A 19368-nucleotide genomic window follows, 5' to 3' on the forward strand; every position below is an offset into this window, starting at 1 on the left:
AGCACTACCTGGTACATGGTTTTTGTGTGACACCCTGAATATATTGCGTGTAACATACCTGCCATCTATAAAAGGAAATGACTGAGGGTCCTTTGAGTTATTAGTTGGAGTTGCCCAACATTCGCTGACGACCACCTTGAGGTTGCTATCATGTCTCTGTATTCCCACTTCAATCATTAGGTCATCACTAGCAGAGATTGTGAAATTTTTGGGAATTGGGGCATTTTCAATGAATAGCTGCATTTCTGTTAAGAAGTGTCCTGATCCATGTAAATCCTCAAAAATGGTATAAACCCTGCAAGATAATCAGTTGTTAAAATTCATGGAGTGCTTTTTTATGAGCTCTGTTCCTCTGTCCCATATGCGCATAATACCAGTATTCTTTCTAGATTCTGTGTACAACACTATGTGTGCACGCACACACATAAAACAGAGTCAGACACAACAAATATACAACAAAAACCACAGAGCTAGACAGTGCTATATTCTATCCTAAAAAAGCAGGTGCAACTACAGCTAGGACCAGATTTGGGGAGGATTGATGGTAACTGACTCCCCTAATAACAACCAACACTCAGCAGAACAGACACACACTACAATATTAACTAATTTAAAAATTACAATGTGCAGAACTAGATTTTATTAAAGAAAGTCTTCAGAGAAGCATTGGTATGGACTGGCATTAGGAAGAGATTAGATCCCTTAAACTGGAAACTAAGCATAAACAAAATCTATATCACTCCACCCAAAATGTTTCCAGTTTCTTTTCTCCTAAAAGAGTGTACTATGAAGAGGAATGGAAAACCATGACACAGTTCTGACAATTACCTCCATTTGGCCCTCCCAAAACCACTGTGATTGGAGAGAGCCCTGGTAAAATTATTCTCTGTAAGCTACAGCTGCCTGTCACAAAACCCCATCTTCTCCCTCTCCCTCTTCTCTTTTATGGAGGTTGTAGAGAGTGTATCCATTTTTAGTAGGCTGTTATCTGAGTGTTAGTGTCCCTCTCTTGGAGGGGGGGATCTTCACTACAATTCCTTAGTGCAGTGGTTTTCAACCAGTGTGCCATGGCACCCTGAGGTGCCTTGAAGGGTGGTCAGGGTTGCCATGGGCAACACTGGCCTCTGTCCCTCTTTCCTTCCCTCTCCTTTAATGCGCTCTCGTGTATCTGCCTCCCAAAGGCTTGCATAGCTGTTTTGTTGCAGCAGCCCTGGCTACAAGCTCCACAGGCAAATGGTGCCTCTGGGGCTGGTCAGAGGGTGCTTCCCAGGTCCCTGTGGGGCAGTGTAAGGAGGCCTCTCTCTTTGGGGCAGTGGGGGAGCAGCTCAGAAACCAGGGCAGCAGCTGCAACTGCCCAGAGGACTCCCAAGGAGAGGGGAGATGAGGCTGAGGGAATACTCCCCAAGGGAGAGTGTTCAAAAAAGGGTGAGGGGCTGCCAGCTCTGCAGGCAAGGGGTGACATAACTGGGCTCCTGAGCCCCAGGGGGTGATGCAGAAAGAATGTAGTTGGTTAAGGAAGCCGTGGACTCAAAAAAGGTTGAAAACCTCTGCCTTAGTGTATAATGAAATGAAGGTACACTGAACCATTTGGATTTGGGGTATTAAAATTGCCACTTACCCTTCTGGAGTATATCCAGATGAAGTCAAGAGATCATTTTGAAACACACAAAGGATTGGACTGACAACCTTCAGGTGGCGGATGACCCTTGAAGAAAGCAAATCATTCCGAAGAACTGATTTTACTATGGTGTGTGTTGTGTTCTGGGGGGAAAAACAAATGCAACAGAAGAAGAAAATCAGGGTTTGTTTGTTACATTTTAAGGATAACTTTGGAGGACACACTGGCTTCAGCAAATAAAACAGAACAATCGGGCATGGAACCTTTTCCATATGAGGAAGGATTAAAACAATTAAGTTTAGTCATCTTAGAAAAGCACTAGTGAAAATATGGTATAAGAGTGAAAATATGGGCATTTGGTTGAAGGGTAGTGTATAAATATTTATAAAATAATTAATACAATAAAATCAGGAGTGGATGGAGGGATTCTAGAACTGGCACATTTCCACTAATTCACACAACCCTCAGTTCATGATGGCTACCAGGAAATGTCACACCATCTTGTCTCTGTAGCCAACCAATTGCATGTAGCCACCATTATGCACAGGAATAAGCTTTAGACATATTAATGCATGTGACAAAAAGAAAATGTAGTTCTTTCTGTATCAGGCCACAGAACAGACATGTTGATTATTTTTTACAAATACACCTGCATCATTAATTATTTTATTTATTTATTTATACATACATACATACATACCCCGCCCATCTGGCTGAACTTCCCCAGCCACTCTGGGCAGCTTCCAACAAAATATTAAAATACAGTGTAGGCAGAACTATTGCCAATAGCTTTAAAACTTCAGTCTCCCAAATCTCTATAGAGGGCCATAAAGCAACTGCAGCTATATTCTGCAGATTGAATAGAGGCAAATGTTTCTTCTATTCACCCTGACTAAAAACAATTAGCAGGTTAGGCATCAGTGATGGAATCCACAGTGCTGTTTCTGCACAACAGCAAGGAAAGGAAATGGAAGGTAAGAATATATTATTATTATTATTATTATTATTATTATTATTATTATTATTATTATTATCAGCAATGGTTTATATCCAAACTGCTCACCAAACCAAAAGCCTATATCTCATTCACTATCCTATTTTCATATGTAAGCAGTTTCCTTTAGGGATTGTGGATAATAATTTTCCAACCTTCTCTGTTCTTAAGCAAGTTCCCCAGTTGTTTTGCAGGGTGCAAGTCTGAACTCTCTAGTTTCAGTGACCTTTGATGCTTACTTTGTTATCTCAATGAACTCATTATTAATATATGTCAGTAAATATCACTTAACGTTCTCTTCCGAGATTGAAGTGACTTACGGTTTGTACTTCAGTTCCACATTCGTTCCACCCAGTCCGAAGTATGACATGACTGGAATTGCTGGAGCTTACATTGCAGTGGGGTCTTCCCAGGTACAGGGAAGATTCTGGGATAGATTCTTGCTTCAGAAAGTCCTTCTGAATGGTGATGACAATTTTTTCAATCTCGCAAAGCACTCTGACTGCTTTCTTAATTAAAATCCCCTGGGAAGGCTTACTGGGTGGTAAGGATGAGACTTGAACATTCAGTGTTGTTTCTGTAGATGCATTGCTAAATATAGTGCTGGTGGTTGCATTTTCCAAACTTCTGGTTTTGGGGACAGAAGAATCCTCTCCAGCAGGTGATGGCACATGGTTTGAAGTATACGGATCTGTCAAAGGTAAAACTGTGCTGCTCAGGTCTTTTGTCTGGGTACCTTCTGCATCAGGGTTGGAAAAAAGTGCTATAGAGTGGAAGGGAAAGGTATGGCAACTTGCATTATTCAATTACTTTTCTTACAGGGAGTGAACCAGAACACATTATTAAAATGGGTTTAAAGTGGGAATGTTGTTCCATTTAAATTTTCTCATCAAAAGGAGTAGTTTCAGGGGGGCTGAAATATTCCCTTTTAAAAGCTTAAATTGTAACAATAGGGCTTGTTGAATTTTTCAATTTTCAATTCCAAAAATGAAAGGTGCTAAAAGGTTGTAACATGACTTGGGAATAAAAAGATCTTTTGGTTAAATTAATATAATTTAATTTTGCTTGGTAAATAAAATGCGTGTAAAATTGCATAGAAATCGTTTAAATGATTGCCATTTAGTGAGCTGATGTCACAATACTATGTAGGCCATTGGAATTGACTATGTGCTGATGTCACTGAGGACAAAATTAATTCAGCAAGTAAACTGCTTCCTGAATAGGTGAACATTTTCAAGCCTTTCCCAAACAAACACCAAAAAGGGTGGAGGGGTGGGGAGAGCTTTTCAGTTCTACTGAAAATGTTCACAGAAATGAGCCCCCTTTCTGTATTACAAAACATTGGACTCCAGTGAGCAATATAATGTAATATATATAATTGATCCAGCAGCACCTTATTTCAGGCTTATTTTGTGTGAACATCTGCTACAGTATGTTTATAGACTGTACTGTAATCCCACCTATGGTGAATTTGCTAAATATGCTCTGATCTTATATTCATAAGATGAAATGAAAGTAAATATTGAAACATTGCCTTCACAGTTTCTCCCGGGTCTCTCAGCATTCGCGTTGACAAATCCTTCTTTGCAGCTGCATTCATAAGATCCATAAGTATTAGAGCAAGATGCATCAGAAGAACAATCTGTTTCTTCCCTCTCACACTCATCATAATCTGTTTTTTAAATAATAATAATAATAATAATAATAATAGTAATAATAAAGAGAGTGACAATTCATGAGTGATTATTATTTAGCTGCACTTGCAGTTATAGTACTGGCAGTGTTATAAGCCAGCATTCTCACAGGCTATCAAGAAGTTTTTTCCCCCACCTTTAAGTACCAAGCCCAGCTGGAAGGGCTTTGATTCACCATGAACACCATGGACATCAGCTTTCCCCAAAAAGATGCCAGCCCTGGGTCCTAATGCCATACTCCTTCCATACTCCTGAAGAGGGGTTAGGCCCTCCCAACATGATGCCAAGGGTGGACAATGCATGTAGGCGATTTTCTAGAGGAGATGTCATTTTGACTGAGGTGAGGCGCCATTGCATAGCAATCATCCCAAGGCTGCAATCCTTTAACATTTACTAATGAATAAACCTGCATAGGATTACGCCGCATGAAATGTGTGTGTGTGTGTGTGTGTGTGTGTGTGTGTGTGTGTGTGTGTGTGTTTTAGATGCCATTTTGGAGATGCTGCTTTTCTACTGTTACTAAAGGAGGTGATTAGACTGGGAAGCAAAGACATGGTTTCAAACCCTCCCTTGGCCACAATGCCCACTGGGTGACTCTTTATAGACAGTCACACTCTCTCAGTTTCACCTACTTCACAGGGTTGTTTGGGGATAATATGGAGGTGGCTGCACCATGTACCTTGAGCTCCTTGAAGGAACAGTGGCGTATAAATTAAGTAAAATAAACAAATAAAATGCAATGTCAAGAATGGTTCTACATTTGTGACCGAACATAAGCTGTTTTAACTTGGAAATGATGAATCATACGTTTTATTTTGTGAGATAAATAGCCAGTACAAACACTAAAGGTCCCATAACAGCTTTTCATTTGTCACTTTCATTCATGACCTACTTTTAGAATTGAAGTCTGAAGTCCAGCACTTACCATTTTTCAGGGTTTGAGAAATTACAACAATAAACTATTGCTTACCATGTATGGAGAGACTGCTGTTATCAATCATGAAATGGCGGCTGTGGAGAAAGGCCTCAAGGAAAGAACTGGAAACGTTGTTTGCATCCATGTCTGCTGGAATCAGGAGGTTGAAGCTCACCACTACACTTCCATTAGTCACACTCGTTATCAACATTTTAATCAAGCCAGTATCCATTTTCGGGAGAATATTAAGGGGCAGAGACGTACGGACCTATTGTCAAAACAGAATGAATGTAGTGGATAAAAATGTGCAGTGAGAATGACTTGGATTTTGTGTGCAGGACGTTTTACAGACAACTCAACATATCAGGCACTGGGAATTGCTTCATGTTTAGACCCAAGATTAGAGAATATTCAGAAGATGGGGTGGTCCTGTATCAGAGAACTGAACCAGTAATGCACAATTCTTTCTTACTACCCTTTGAACTGGTTGGACCAGCACAGTTTTACCCTTTTTATTATAAATGAGAAACCCACGTTATAGACAGGTATGAACAGAAGACTGTTTCCCATAAGTAGGTACCTAGATTTTCTCTTTTTTGCAAATTGTTATTTTAGGGTTGTCTTGTTTTAGTTGCGATCTTATCATTTTATGTTTGTAAGCTGCCTAGAGAACAATGTTACTGCGTGGTGTTAAATAAATAAAGTTAACAACCACCACAACAACAACTTGATTTTTCATCATTTGATAACATCATTTGATAAAGTTCATCATTTGAACTTTATGGGGAAAAATAGGGATGTGAGGTGGCAAAAACCATAGACCTAAGCCCATGAATTCAATGAATGCATCCTGCTGCACATGCATAGAGCCTGCCCTCGACTTTGGCTGAACATGTGGGAGCCAAGGGATACATGGAGGTTCAGGTTGGGTAGTGGCAGTGTGGATGTGAAAGTGAGAACATGGCTCTGATCACTGCTTCATACTTGCGAGACAACATGATGTTGCAATCTTCAAGTGATGAACACACATCAGGTTCTTGCCAAAGGACTACCAGGTTAACACATTATAAATCCCTAATTGAGACCCAAGACTCAAGATCACCTGAGAGACAATGGTTGTTTATCTCATTCCTCTCTCTGTGCTCTTCCGCCCCCCCCCCCAAAAAAAATCTGCTCGGGAGTGTCTTCCAACACTCTGGAGCAGGTTTTGAGGGGGGGTGGGGGCTTCAAGAGAAAGAAGAGAAGTGAGAAGCTCCACTGAAGGACAACAGTACAACCCATTAAATACATAATTATACCCATTTTATACCATACTGAGTTTTCTCACTCTATCATATTTACTTACCTCAGTGAAAAACAACTGTGTAAAATTTTGATACTCTTCACTACTTGTGTTGCTGAACCCTGAGCTATAGTTGAGATTTGATATCCTGACGGTTCCACTAAGTATCTGGGCAGCTGTGAGATTGGAGGGGAAAAATGTAAACATACACAGTTATAAGTGTGGTATTCAGAATACAATTTCTAGGCCTCTAGGAAATTTCAGATAACTCATGCTAGCTCTTTTTCTAAACTCAAATAGCAAAGCTGAATAAAAAAAACTTTAAAAGAACTGGAGGAAAATAACAAGTGTTACTTTTAGATACAGAGAGTTTTTCTTCACTATTGGGCTGTTCTGGATTTATGAATGAAGAAGCAGGTATTCATAAGACATGACTGGCTTCAAAATTTTCATTACCTCTTATGAGCAGGAAATGTGAAAGGTCACATTCACATCATTTAAAGTGCTCTTAAATCACTTTAACATTCATGGTTTTCCCCAAAGAATCCAAGAAACTTTAGTTTGTTGAGGGTGCTGAAAGTTCTTGGGCGATCCCTTCACATAGCTACAATTCCCAGGACCCTTAACAAACCACAGTTCTCATGATACTTTGGGGAAAGCCATGATGGTTGAAGCAGTATAAGAATGCTTTAAATATATGGTGTGGATGTGACCCAACTCACTGACAAGCTAAATGGCCAAATTTTTGTGAATAGTACTCCTCCTCCTCCTCCTCCTCTTCTTCTTCTCCTCCTCATATTTAGCATTCCCCTATAAGTATAAAGGGCTGACATTTCTCTTATAGACTTGTGGTTGCCAGATTATAAAAAATTTAACTTCTAAGAATGTTTTGCCTGCCTTTACTTTATGTTGTATACTTTACTCTATGCTTTATACATTTTGCTCTTCCACTGGCTGTGCTGAGGGAGGGAGGTGCCGCCAGCATTTGATGCCTCATTGGCTGCCCAGGCAGGTGGCAGCCAATGCCCTTTCAGCCTGTGAGGCACCTCCCCCCCCCAAGAGCAGGTCTCTCATTGGCCAACCTAAAATGCAGGAGCTGCCGGAAACTCCAGCCAGCTACCCAGGAGGCCAGTGGAATTCCCCAACAGCCGCCTGGCCATGTGCGTTCTGGCTGCCCAGGGATGGCAACCGAGTGCAAGGATCCACAACAACCGCCCACCCAGAAGAAGGGGCAAGTGTCCATTACCTGTCTTTACTTTATGCTGTACTGGTATGCTTTTATTTCCACAAACTTCTGTCACAATTTCAACAGTGTACAAAATCCCAGGTTCTAGTCCGGAAATAGTCAGGTTGTGGCTCTGGGTCTTAAGCACTTGCATAAGCTCCTTTCCATTAAGCAACAGAAACTGGAAAGAAGTATTTAGTGGAACATTTGTGGTCCAAGTTACTTGAAAGCTGGTACTGGTTATATTGGAAAAAATAATATTTGAAGCTGGAAAGCACATTAAGAAGAAAAAGAGATGGCAATTAAATCTTTGAAGGAAGGAAAACAAAGAATTATCTTAGAAACATCTATTCCATTTGCCACATTTTAAATGAAAAGTTTAATGAAAAGTTTTACAGATTTTACAGTAGAAAGAATCCCCTTCCCACACCTGCCACATTTTGGAACAAATTTGATCTCCAAATAAACTATAGACTAGTGGCAATTAAAGGTGGCAGGAAAGTTGAGATAACTTTAAACTATGTTCAAAAAACAACAACAACAGTGTTTGGATATTTGGCACCTAAGGCAAAATTAATATATCTGATTTCAGTAAGAGAAAGCTACGTGGAACTTTTAATTTCAAAAAGGTAAGACTATGAGCTAGTTAACTTATATAGATATTAAACACATACTGTTTTAGGTGCTTTTACAAATAAGAAATGATAATGAAAGTGCACTCTCTTAGAATAATACTGGAATATACATGTTACCAGTCAAACTAGAATTTGACAAGGCTTCTTTTGCCCTTCTGTTATGTTTATAGGATACTTCTTTGAAAGAGGGGAAGTACCCTCTGTCAGTGAGGAATTGGCCTCAGTGCTTGCCAGAAGAATCTTACTAGGAAGAGGTGGAAACTGGGTTTGGAGAAAGTATGCCCCCTCTGAGGCAAAGGTTCTACCAGGGATAGGAAAGCCAGATCACACTGTAGCCAACCCTTTGCAGGGCTCATATGACCAGTGGGGCCACCTACTGGCATGCAGCACAAAATTTAAACCGCCAGGATCGGATCAGTTTGGGAGCTCTGATTGGGTAATCTGAAGTGCTCTCTGAACTATCCCTCGGCAAGCACAGCTTGTATTCAGCACCATTTAAATTTGACTCTAAATGCAAGTTGCACTGCTTTTGACTGGCGTCAGATCCAGTTGGGAACTCCTAATCAGAGCTCCCAAATGGACCCATTACTAACAGTGCAGCTTGCATTCAGCACCAAATTTAGACAGTTCTTCTGTACTTTGGACATCCACTCTATAAACAGGAGATGTAATTGAGTGAAATTAAGAGGTGTGTGCTTAAATCTCAAAGGAATTTAAGTGTTTGACTGGCCTGTAGCCATTCTCTTGCATTTTCTACACACACTAACCCCCAATGTCTTTTTCTACATACTAACAAGTTGATTTTAAGGAAAATTTTAGTTTAAAGGCAGACTCACCACCACAATCTGAGGCACGGGCGGCAACTGTGTAGCCCCCAGACAAAGATGGTAATGTTGTGGATGGATTTTTCTCAGACCAAGATCTGTTATCTTTCCCCATCTCTTTATCAAGGGTATGATTGAGAACATAAAATGTGGGGTGTTGGGTTACATTCAGGGCTGAAGTTGCATTTTGCTGAGAACTTCTTTCAGTTATGAGGCCAGGTGTGCTTGTCTCTACTTCAGAGCCATTTCTCACAAAAGGATAAACTGTAATATTTGAAACATCAGGAAACATGGGCATTGAAGAGTTATGCCTTTCTTGTGTTGTTGATCTCTCTTCAACTAAGTTTTCATTTGATGAAGTTACATTGTCCCACTTTTTTGTCACCAGAGCAGGAGTTTCTGAAGTACTCAGGGTATTATTATTCCTGACATACCCTGTGGTAGTTACATCGTCCCACTTTTTTGTTACTGGAGCAGGAGTTTCTGAAGTACTGAGGGTGTTATTGTTCCTGACATAACCAGTGGTAGTTACATTGTCCCACTTTTTTGTTACTGGAGCAGGAGTTTCTGAAGTACTGAGGGTGTTATTGTTCCTGACATAACCAGTGGTAGTTACATTGTCCCACTTTTTTGTTACTGGAGCAGGAGTTTCTGAAGTACTCAGGGTGTTATTGTTCCTGACATAACCAGTGGTAGTTACATTATCCCACTTTTTTGTCACCAGAGCAGGGGTTGCTGAAGTACTCTGGCTGTAATTGTTCCTCACATACCCTGAAGTGGTCATTCTCTGAGATGCTGACAGGGTTTTGTCTGATGGAAGAGTGCTTGACTCTTGGGTCCCATTTGAGGGCAATATCATTGTCTCAGTGGACTTAGACGTGAATGAAGTCATTGCCCTTACTTCAGACATTGCCAGAGGAGTGGAACCTGTCCCAGGCAGTCCTTTTGTAGCATTTGCTTCAAATGCAGGCACCATTTCTGTAACGGGATCCACAATATCTCCTGGAATACAACATTTACGCATTTGACACAAACCGAAGTGTACAATATGAGTGGTATTTCCTTGGCAAACAACTATACATGAAACTACTGTACTATTATAAATCAATTAATAATAAATATGAAACACTAGCCTCCTTTATGTCTTATTCCATGAGAAGGGCCTCCATTTTACTGGACTCACCTCTGACATTGCACTTGCCCATCTCCTGACGCCCTGACGGTACAGAGGAACAAAGGCAGCTGCTGACTAACACTGAGTCAGAACAGTGATCCATATGGCTCAGTACTTGCTACACTGACTGGCAGTGGCTCCCCAGAGTCTAGACAAGGTTCTCTCTCCAGGGATTGAACCTGAGACCATTGCTCCACCATTGAACTACAGCCCTTCCCCATTCACACGAGGCACCTCCTTGCATGGAGTAGCCTAAGCAAGTATGAGTGGCTCCTCCTGCAGGCCTTCCCTCCATGTGTGAAGGTAGATCTGGGTGAGCAGTTGGAATGCTGAGGGTGGTTCCACCTGCATGGCCATGCCATGCCTTTAATTGGTCCAAACCCCTTCATGTAAACAAATGCACAAAGGGGGGCAAAGTAGAATCCTTTTCAATCCATGTGAAGAAGAAAAAAGCCTCCACAGAAAAACTAGTCTGAATCTTACCTTCACAGTTTCTCCCAGGTCGGGATGGATTGGCATCTGTGGTTGTCTTGCATCTGCACATATATGAGCCCAGTGTATTGATACATTCTGCAAAGGTGCAGCAATCATTCTCTGCCCGGGTTGCACATTCATTCCAGTCTGTAATTCAAAAACCAAAATTCAATAAGCGAAGCAACTTCGGTTAGGTTAACTGGGACTAGAATGAGAAATAATGCAGAAATTTCTCCAGGGCCTGGGAGATCTAGACCTAATACTAGTTTCCTCTGTGCTATAACTGAGAAGCTATGCAAGTTTGACATTAAATTAGATAGCCTACCTTCTACTCGGGAGCTATTCTGGTCAACAAGGAATGCAGAACTGTTGAACAGTGATGAAATCATTGGCTCAAATGCAGACAAGTCTTTTGGAAATAATGGGTCTTCTACTATGATTTTAAGTTTCACAACAATGCTACCAGCTTTAAGAGAGTCTATTTGCACTTTCAGCTTTCCCATCTGGTATAATGCAGACATATTTGAAGGAAGTGACTTTCTGATCTGAAAACAGATAAGAGAACTATTGCTAGTTTAATGTAAAACTATATATGCTGAATTTTGTTTTCCACAACACTATCATGTCTGTATTCAGAATTTGTAGAAAAACCTATGTTCCATGGTGCACCCACAAAAAAGTGGTAATTTAGTAGGCTACCTGAAACTTCCATTAATTCAGATGGTTCTACACAGTTGTCATTCACTTGCTCCACAATGGTAAAAAAGAAGTAGCAGTTTAGTTGGAATAGCATATTAATTAATACCCTTTACCTATAGTATCCAATTAAAGTGTTCCAACTCATAATGTGCTTCTCTCCTTATGATTATTTGTCACAATTTACAAGAATGGTGTTGGTGGGGAAACAGCTAACCCCTTGAGAAACCATGTTGGAATTTATGCATGTTATGAAAAAGGATTTGTTGCATTGGTGAAGGAATCAGCTTAACACTTAAAATGGAAGTTGTCCCTGGTGCAGTTATCATCCTATATCTTTTGCTAGGACCCTCTGCTATAAAATATAGTACTTATTGTGAATAAAATATCCCGTTTTTTGTTTTTTTAAAAAAGAAGTATATATTTTTAGTATTACCTCAGTCATCAGAATGCTAGAAAATGCCTGATATTCGATACTGCTAGCGTTGAGGAGCTGATCCGTGAAGTTATAATTCAAGATCCTTATTGTTAAACCAAATACTAAGGCATCTAAAAGACAAAATATTAAGTGAGTAATATGGGTGGTGGGGTGTGATATTCATTTGAGAACAGACAGATCTATCAAAACACATTTCAAAACTATATGAGTATATGACAAAACTATATGAATTAGTAGTTCATACTAATTATGATGTGACAGTAATTAATCTAGGCAATGAAGATTAGCTATAAATCTGCACTGACTCGTTCAAGTGGGCTGAGTAGAGATGATGAAATGCAGCTGAAGGTCTGACCTGAAATATAAACACAATATCTTGGACAGTCCAGATTCATACTAGGAAAACCAAATTCTAAAATGGTTGTTACCTGGCTTTACTTTTCTACTTGAGACAATCTTTTTGCCACAATCTTCAGCACTGATGTTCACTGTGTACATTATCCCTGCTTCCAAATTGAACACATCTAGTTTGGTATCATTGGTTTCTATTTGTTGCACGAGTTCTTTGCCTTTGAATATTTCTATATTGAACGAATGGTTCCGTGTCGAATTCACACTCCAAGCCACTTCAAAACTGCTGCTAGTAACACTGAAGATCTTGTGGTTTCTAATAGCTGGAGCATCTGAAATAGCAATTAGGTGAGAGGTACCACAGTTGCATGTGTACTATGTAATCTTACTCAAAGAAGTAATCCCTGTTATAATCCATGAGCTTTATTCAAGGGTAAATATGCATACAATTGCAGCCCTTAAGTAATAATAGGAATACAAATTCACTGTGCATTTATATAAAACTGCCTCCTGACATTAAATTTAAATGCTAGATTGACCATTTATAATCCTAATCCTACTTTAATCATTTGTTAATTCATTCAGTTGCATTTGTGGCATGCACAATCTCAAAGACCCTGATTGGCTTACTGTAAGATAAACACACAAAATAAAAACTATAATGTTGTACACTACAGTAGTGGTTTTCAACCAGTGTGCCATGGCAGCCTGGGGTGCCTTGAATGATGGTCATGGGTGCCGCGGGCAATACTGGCCTCTGTCCCTCTTTCCTTCCCTCTGATGCCCTCTCGCATCTTTGCCTCCCAAAGGCTTGCACAGCTGTTTGTTGCAGCAGCCCTGGCTACAAGCTCCCCAGGCGAATGGTGCCTCTGGGGCTGGCCAGGGGGTGCTGGTTGCCAGGAGCTAAGTCCCAGGTCCCTGTGGGGCAGTGCAAGGAGGCCTCTCTCTTTGGGGCAGTGGGGGAGCAGCTCAGAGACCAGGGCAGCAGCTGCAACTGCCCAGAGGACTCCCAAGGAGAGGAGGCTGAGGAAGGCTGAGGGAACACTCCACAAGGGAGGGTGTTCGGAAAAGGCTGAGGGGCTGCCAGCTCTGCAGGCAAGGAGTGACATAACTGGGCTCCTGAGCCCCACAGGGGTGCCGCAGAAATAATGTAGTTGGTCAAGGGAGCCGTGGACCCAAAAAGGTTGAAAACGTCTGCACTACAGAATTAAACAAAAAGAAAATGTCTGCTACACACCTATTTTCTTTTTTCTTCCTTCATTGTTCACTTGTCTATAGTTCTTTAAGTGAGGAAAATACAGTTACCAGCAAAAATCTGAGCTATACCATTATCACTGCTATACATGAATTCTTACCTTATTGCCTAGGTATAGAACCTTATATGCATTTCTTTGAGATTTGGAGATAAAAAATGCTTCATCCACTTCAATAGAAATGTTCGAACTCAACTGAAGTCAGCAAAGTACATAGTCAATATAAAATGTATCCCAAGCCCCTAATGATCCAGGATTGCTTCCATGTATATGAAGGACTTGTGGGACTGTTTACTTTTGGCCCCAAGGGTTGAATGGTCAGAGTAATAGCTGACCCTCCAGATTGTTAGGGGCACAGTGATGAAAAGGGAAATAGGGGGCTCAGAATTAATGATTTTGGTTTCTGACAAAAATATTCTAGGAGCTTGTTATCTGCCCAACTTATATGTATTTTAAATAGACAATGCTGCAACCTACAAGAGGTGTCCAGGGCTCTTTCCTCCAAAGGAAAGAGATCTTATAAAGCTGATCTTAATCTCTGGGCTACTCAGGGAATAAGAGAATGTGAAGAAATGCATTACAACATCTGGAAAAGACATCAGTATAATGAGATCGAGAAACTGCATGTCATTTTTATTTTATTTTTACAAAATTAATACACGATTGACTTGTGGCAGCATCCCTGTGTCATACAAAAGTAGTAAAAAACACACAAAAGTCCTTAAGCTGAACACCATTCTATTTCTCACATCCAAAGTATTTGGCTGCCAGTGACAGTCCTGCCATGCAGCAGGGTGAAATGATTTGCTTCAGACAAATTGATGTATATTTGCAGCAACAAGACTTTTCTAAAGTGTCAACACTGGTGTGGGGGAGGCAAAATCCGTGAGCCACTTCAAGCACCAAAATGTCTTGGGCCAACATGGATTGTCACAAGATGAATACATCTACATTTCTTAAGAAGTTAAAGCAATATAAAATGTTGAAGATTTATATTATATTATTTTGAGGGGGACTTCTTTAATAAACGCATTCTGAATTCTGCAATTGAAACATTATTCAGTGCTGTATTAAAAGGCAAATTCACAGGAGTTCTGTTACATAAATAGTAGTGGTATGCAGGACTGTGGAAACCACATGCCATGTCTTGACAGGAGTTAAATATTCAACAGCGTCATGTTTATTCATTCATGCAAATATAAGTTTCTTGATTCAATTAGCTTAAAGAAGTGGCTAAATCTACAGCAGAATAAGCAATTATGCAAGCCATTAAAATTCTCCAGGCAAAAACCAACTATGTAGAAAAGACAAAATCTTCAGTACTTCATTGCTAGAGAACTCACATTTCTCAAAATGATATTTTGCTGCAAGAAACAAAGTTTTCAATACAGAAAACTTTATCAAGGAAGCTTTTGTGTACCAGTCTGAGGCCTCAAAATGGCCAAGTATATTTACAGACCAAAAGTATTGCTGCATGCTACCCCAGTCTCTGAGCAGTAAGGGGTTCCAGGTGCTAATACTCAGGGTTTGGTTTCCTTGGAATAAGCCATAGCAGAGACTGTGGTGTCTTTATGATATATGGTTTATTTACACATGTATACAACTTCAGCCTATGATGGAGGGGATCACATAATTAACACCCCAAGAAGGTCTTGTTTCTCCCATAGGTGCAGCCTTGAATTCAAGTAGACATCAGCCATGTCTCTCTGTCTTTCCAGCCTGCTGCATTTTTGCATCCAGTTTCTAGCTCACATAACTCCTAACTCTAACTTCCCATAGTTAGAGTTGGATTCCAGCAGAAGTCAAGCATGGCTCTGACCCCGGCTTCTGCCTGCAACCAGCCTCCAGCTGTCACACACTCTGGCTTTTGTCTTTCTCACTACCAGACAGGTGAGGGAGGGGGCCCATCCATTTGCCCCTGGGCACTGAGCAACTTCTTTTGTTATACTAACAATGATCCTTCGGACCATTAACTCACACACACACACAAACTTCCCTGACCTCCATTAGATTTGAACCATTGCTGGATCTAGGACCCCAGGGATTAGAAGAGACTCAGGAATCCTACAGACTACTGTCCCAAAGTCACAACAGCATTATCTAGTTTATGAATTGGTTTCATTTATGTAATTATGTATTAATGGTATCATTTTACGTAAACTGCCTGGCAAATTTCTACTGAACGGTGGTATGTACAATAAATGAATTGTTTGCTTTGCTGGAACTAAGGTGAATTCAGACAGCTAGTTTTCTACCCTAGGGTGACTTCTATTTACCTCACAGTGGAGATCTACACATATCCCAATGTCACAATTTTTTTCTCATGTGGTCAGTTTGTTCACTGATACTTTGTACATGCCTCAGAAGCAAGACCTTAAGGTCAGCCCTGAAGAGACTGTGCAGGGGTTGGACTGACAAGCCCTGTACCTTCTAGGTCCCTGTTGTCACCATTCAGAGTACAGACTCAAGGACTTGTTATGGAAATAAAGGGGGGCACTTATTGGAAATCAGTTTTGTCACCTCTTCCCCCCCAAAACCCCAAGACAGTGAGCCCAGCCACCTTTTATTCACAATCGCATAAGCACTACACTACAGCATGGCCATAAACTTGTACGTTCAACTGCTGAAATATACACCCAATATGTAGCAATTGAGATTTATGTTACTGCTTTATGAATGAACACTGTGTTTTAGGAATGGACTCTGTATTTTGTGAATCACCTAAGAGTCACCAATAGAGAGCTCTAGAATCTGACAGCTAACCAACTGGGTACTACCAAACAGTGACTCCTATTGCTGAAAGCAGGTAACCAGCAGGGAATGCTTCAGCTCAGCCTTTGCACTGTTGACTGAACACCCCCTGCTGTGCAGATAATGGAGAAAGCTCATAAATTGTATCCCTTCTGGCATCCTGGCCAACTCTATTACGCTGGTGTAAACCCTGGTGCACCAGAAGCCCAGAATTGCAGCAAATAAAATCTGCTCATACGTCAGCAACTGATAAGACTTGTCAGCCAGTTCTTCCAAAGTCTTCCTAAATTATAAAGCTCCAAAATACAGGCCAAAAGAGAGCAGGTCTGGGAAGAGTGAGGCACAGAATGGGCACCACCAGTGAAAAGGCTCTGCTCCATGTAACTCCTGCCCTGTCACTTGATAGAGTGCCCACTTACCCTCCTTCTTGACATGGAATGCTCTCTATTGGAGACTCCAGGTCCAGTACAAAGACCATAAGAAGGGAGAGCAGGGACCTTGAAGTTCCCAACAGCTGTTAATCAAGCAAGCAAGGACACAGGTCACCTTTGTCACAGTCAGGACGCCTATGTCCTGGCGAGGCCTGCACCCAATCTTGTTTTTGTACAATCTTGTTTGTCCTCAGTAACCAAAATTATATTATCAACATATACATGCAGAAAAGTTTTTTTACTTCATTTGCAAGGAATCATACAAAACAAAGTGGCACTAATAAAGAAAAGTTTCAGGGTGGCAACAGAAAGCAAACTAAAAATGCTTTTGCAGTTCATAAAAACTATCCAGCAATATCAAGTTATAGGAAAACTGGTGCTATTAACTGTAATCCTTTTGTTTGGCAACTTTTATGCACATGACGTGTGATGCTAATTATTTTCCCCAAGAGTTAAATGGTAACTAATCAGAGGCAGCTACAGGAGAGCTATGAGATTCAGGTGAGGGTCAGATGCCTTGTCAATCCCAGCAGGTATATAAGAGTACGACCCAGCCCAGGAGTTTGCTAAAACAGTCAATAGCAGATACAGCTGTTGTTAGTAACTCAGAGAAGGTTTGAGAACCTTCAAGCCTCCAAGAGGTCCAAAGTTTAACCTCAGAGGATGCTGAGCCTTGGTTAAATGCCATGAAGTCTGAACTTGATTCATTAGAGAGGAGCAAGACATGGGAACTAGTTCCAGGCCTGCCCAGGCCACAAAAGGTTTACAAAGTTCAGTTATTGCAAAAGTTTTTCAGTGTTAATTTTATGCATTTTTTAAAATCACCATGGTATTTAACAATACAGTGGTACCTCGGGTTAAGCAAAGATCTTAACCCGAGGTACCACTCTAATATGTCCTTTAGAGGAGAAATTGTGAATTGTATAATTTTAAATATCCGTCATCATCCTTAGCTTCACTCAATTTTGTTTATAACACTCTCCCATATTCTTCTAGTTGTGAGGGTGGGGGATGGGGAGGAGCCTCACAAGTGGAGTAGCCTAGGGTCTCTCTTCATCTAAATCCAGCCCTGTTCACAGCCTAATTCTGTATACAGTGGTACCTCGGGTTACATACGCTTCAGGGTACATACGCTTCAGGTTACATACTCCGCTAACCCAGAAATAGGGCTTCAGGTTAAGAACTTTGCTTCAGGATAAGAACAGAAATCGGGCTCCGGCGGCGCGGCGGCAGCACTAGGCCCCATTAGCTAAAGTGGTGCTTCGGGTTAAGAACAGTTTAAGGTTAAGAACAGACCTCCAGAACGAATTAAGTACTTAACCTGAGGTACCACTATACTTACATTCTGCTGTTAAGTATGGGACTTTAAACTCTGTTCAACCCACATGCGTGGGCACCTGGTGGGATAAATTGCAATCAATATAACCTCGCCTACCTATTAAAACACATTCTACAGTTTGCACATTCAACTGTATTGAGCAGTCATGTGATGAGAAAACAAGTAATGCACATGCACATTCAATTAGTTTTCTTCACAGTGAAAACGGAATTAAACGAGTCTGTGAAAAAAGAAATCTGTAATGGAATGGATGGCTGATTTCTTCATACAAGCCACCAGATGTCACTGTAGATATCAGAACTCAGGCAGACTTCAGGAGAGAAATAAAACATCCTTCTATGTTCATTTAGGACTTATTTTTTGTTTGTGTGGTGCTCCACTCCATACTGCCTCTGAGAAAAAATGAGCCAAAAGGCGGCCATGCACTATTTCCCTTAGACAAAGTGGATGCAAAATTTAATAGTTTTAAAAAGAAAATGTAACTTACAGCATTTTGAATCCTCTGGTCTGCTGAGTTCTTGTGATGCAGATGTTGAATTTGTAGCTGAAACAGAAGAATTTCTTATTTTAAATAGAACATTGAGTGAATCTGGACCAGAGTCTGTGGCATCTAAAATAATAATAAAGCAGACAGAATTACAAAGCAATTCCCAGAACTCCCCTCTTCAGAAGTGCTCGCTTTAACGATTCATTGAACAAATGGAACCTGCGACAAAAATTGTGGTGTTTTTCTTTTCATCCATGCCCTCTCCTGTGTGTTGTTGGTAGTTTTGGCTATGTAAGTGTGAGCAAGGGAAGGCTCAAATCAGTATCTGCATGTATCAGGAGTAGCAAATGTGGTGTTGTTGAACTAAGGCACCCATCATCCTTGATCACTGTCTCTGCTGGCAATAATGTGTGCTTTTGCATTTGTCCATTTACTCCTGCCTTTGTTTAACATTTACCTATTTTCAGTTTAACATTTGGCCTATAGATGGGAAGTTATAATGCTGTTCATTTTACTTCAAAGAATGTTCAGATGCAATGGGCACCTATGTAGCATATGTATTTAGCTTGACTTGGTTTAATCTTGTCTTTATGTACCCTTCCATAAGCTCATGTACTCAGGACAGTCCCTGATTAAATGCCCCAATTTTGAAAGCAAGGCTGATGAATACGAAGAGCAGGACCCTTTCAGTGGTAGCTCTGCCTTGTTATATTTGTTTCTTAAAGCTGATGCAGACTTTAGATTTTTTTAATAAAAAACCCATCCACCACCACCACTATATTGTG

At 40.6% G+C, this 19368-nt stretch overlaps 1 protein-coding gene across 1 annotated transcript in view; it reads right to left on the minus strand.

Moving 5' to 3' along the window:
• Window positions 1-19368, minus strand: part of UMODL1 (uromodulin like 1) — an 81758-nt gene that overhangs the window by 6959 nt on the left and 55431 nt on the right. The window contains exons 7-19 of the mRNA XM_083608746.1: window positions 18584-18706; window positions 12400-12654; window positions 11969-12081; window positions 11162-11381; window positions 10846-10983; window positions 9201-10190; window positions 7751-7996; window positions 6568-6680; window positions 5277-5490; window positions 4147-4284; window positions 2933-3375; window positions 1619-1761; window positions 59-295 (exon numbers count right to left, since the gene is read on the minus strand). Of these exons, the coding sequence (XP_083464872.1) occupies window positions 59-295; window positions 1619-1761; window positions 2933-3375; window positions 4147-4284; window positions 5277-5490; window positions 6568-6680; window positions 7751-7996; window positions 9201-10190; window positions 10846-10983; window positions 11162-11381; window positions 11969-12081; window positions 12400-12654; window positions 18584-18706 (3373 nt within the window). The remainder of the gene's footprint in view (window positions 1-58; window positions 296-1618; window positions 1762-2932; window positions 3376-4146; window positions 4285-5276; window positions 5491-6567; window positions 6681-7750; window positions 7997-9200; window positions 10191-10845; window positions 10984-11161; window positions 11382-11968; window positions 12082-12399; window positions 12655-18583; window positions 18707-19368) is intronic.

Source organism: Podarcis filfolensis, assembly GCF_964270895.1.
Source record: "Podarcis filfolensis genome assembly, chromosome: 4".
Classification (NCBI taxonomy): Eukaryota; Metazoa; Chordata; class Lepidosauria; order Squamata; family Lacertidae; genus Podarcis; species Podarcis filfolensis.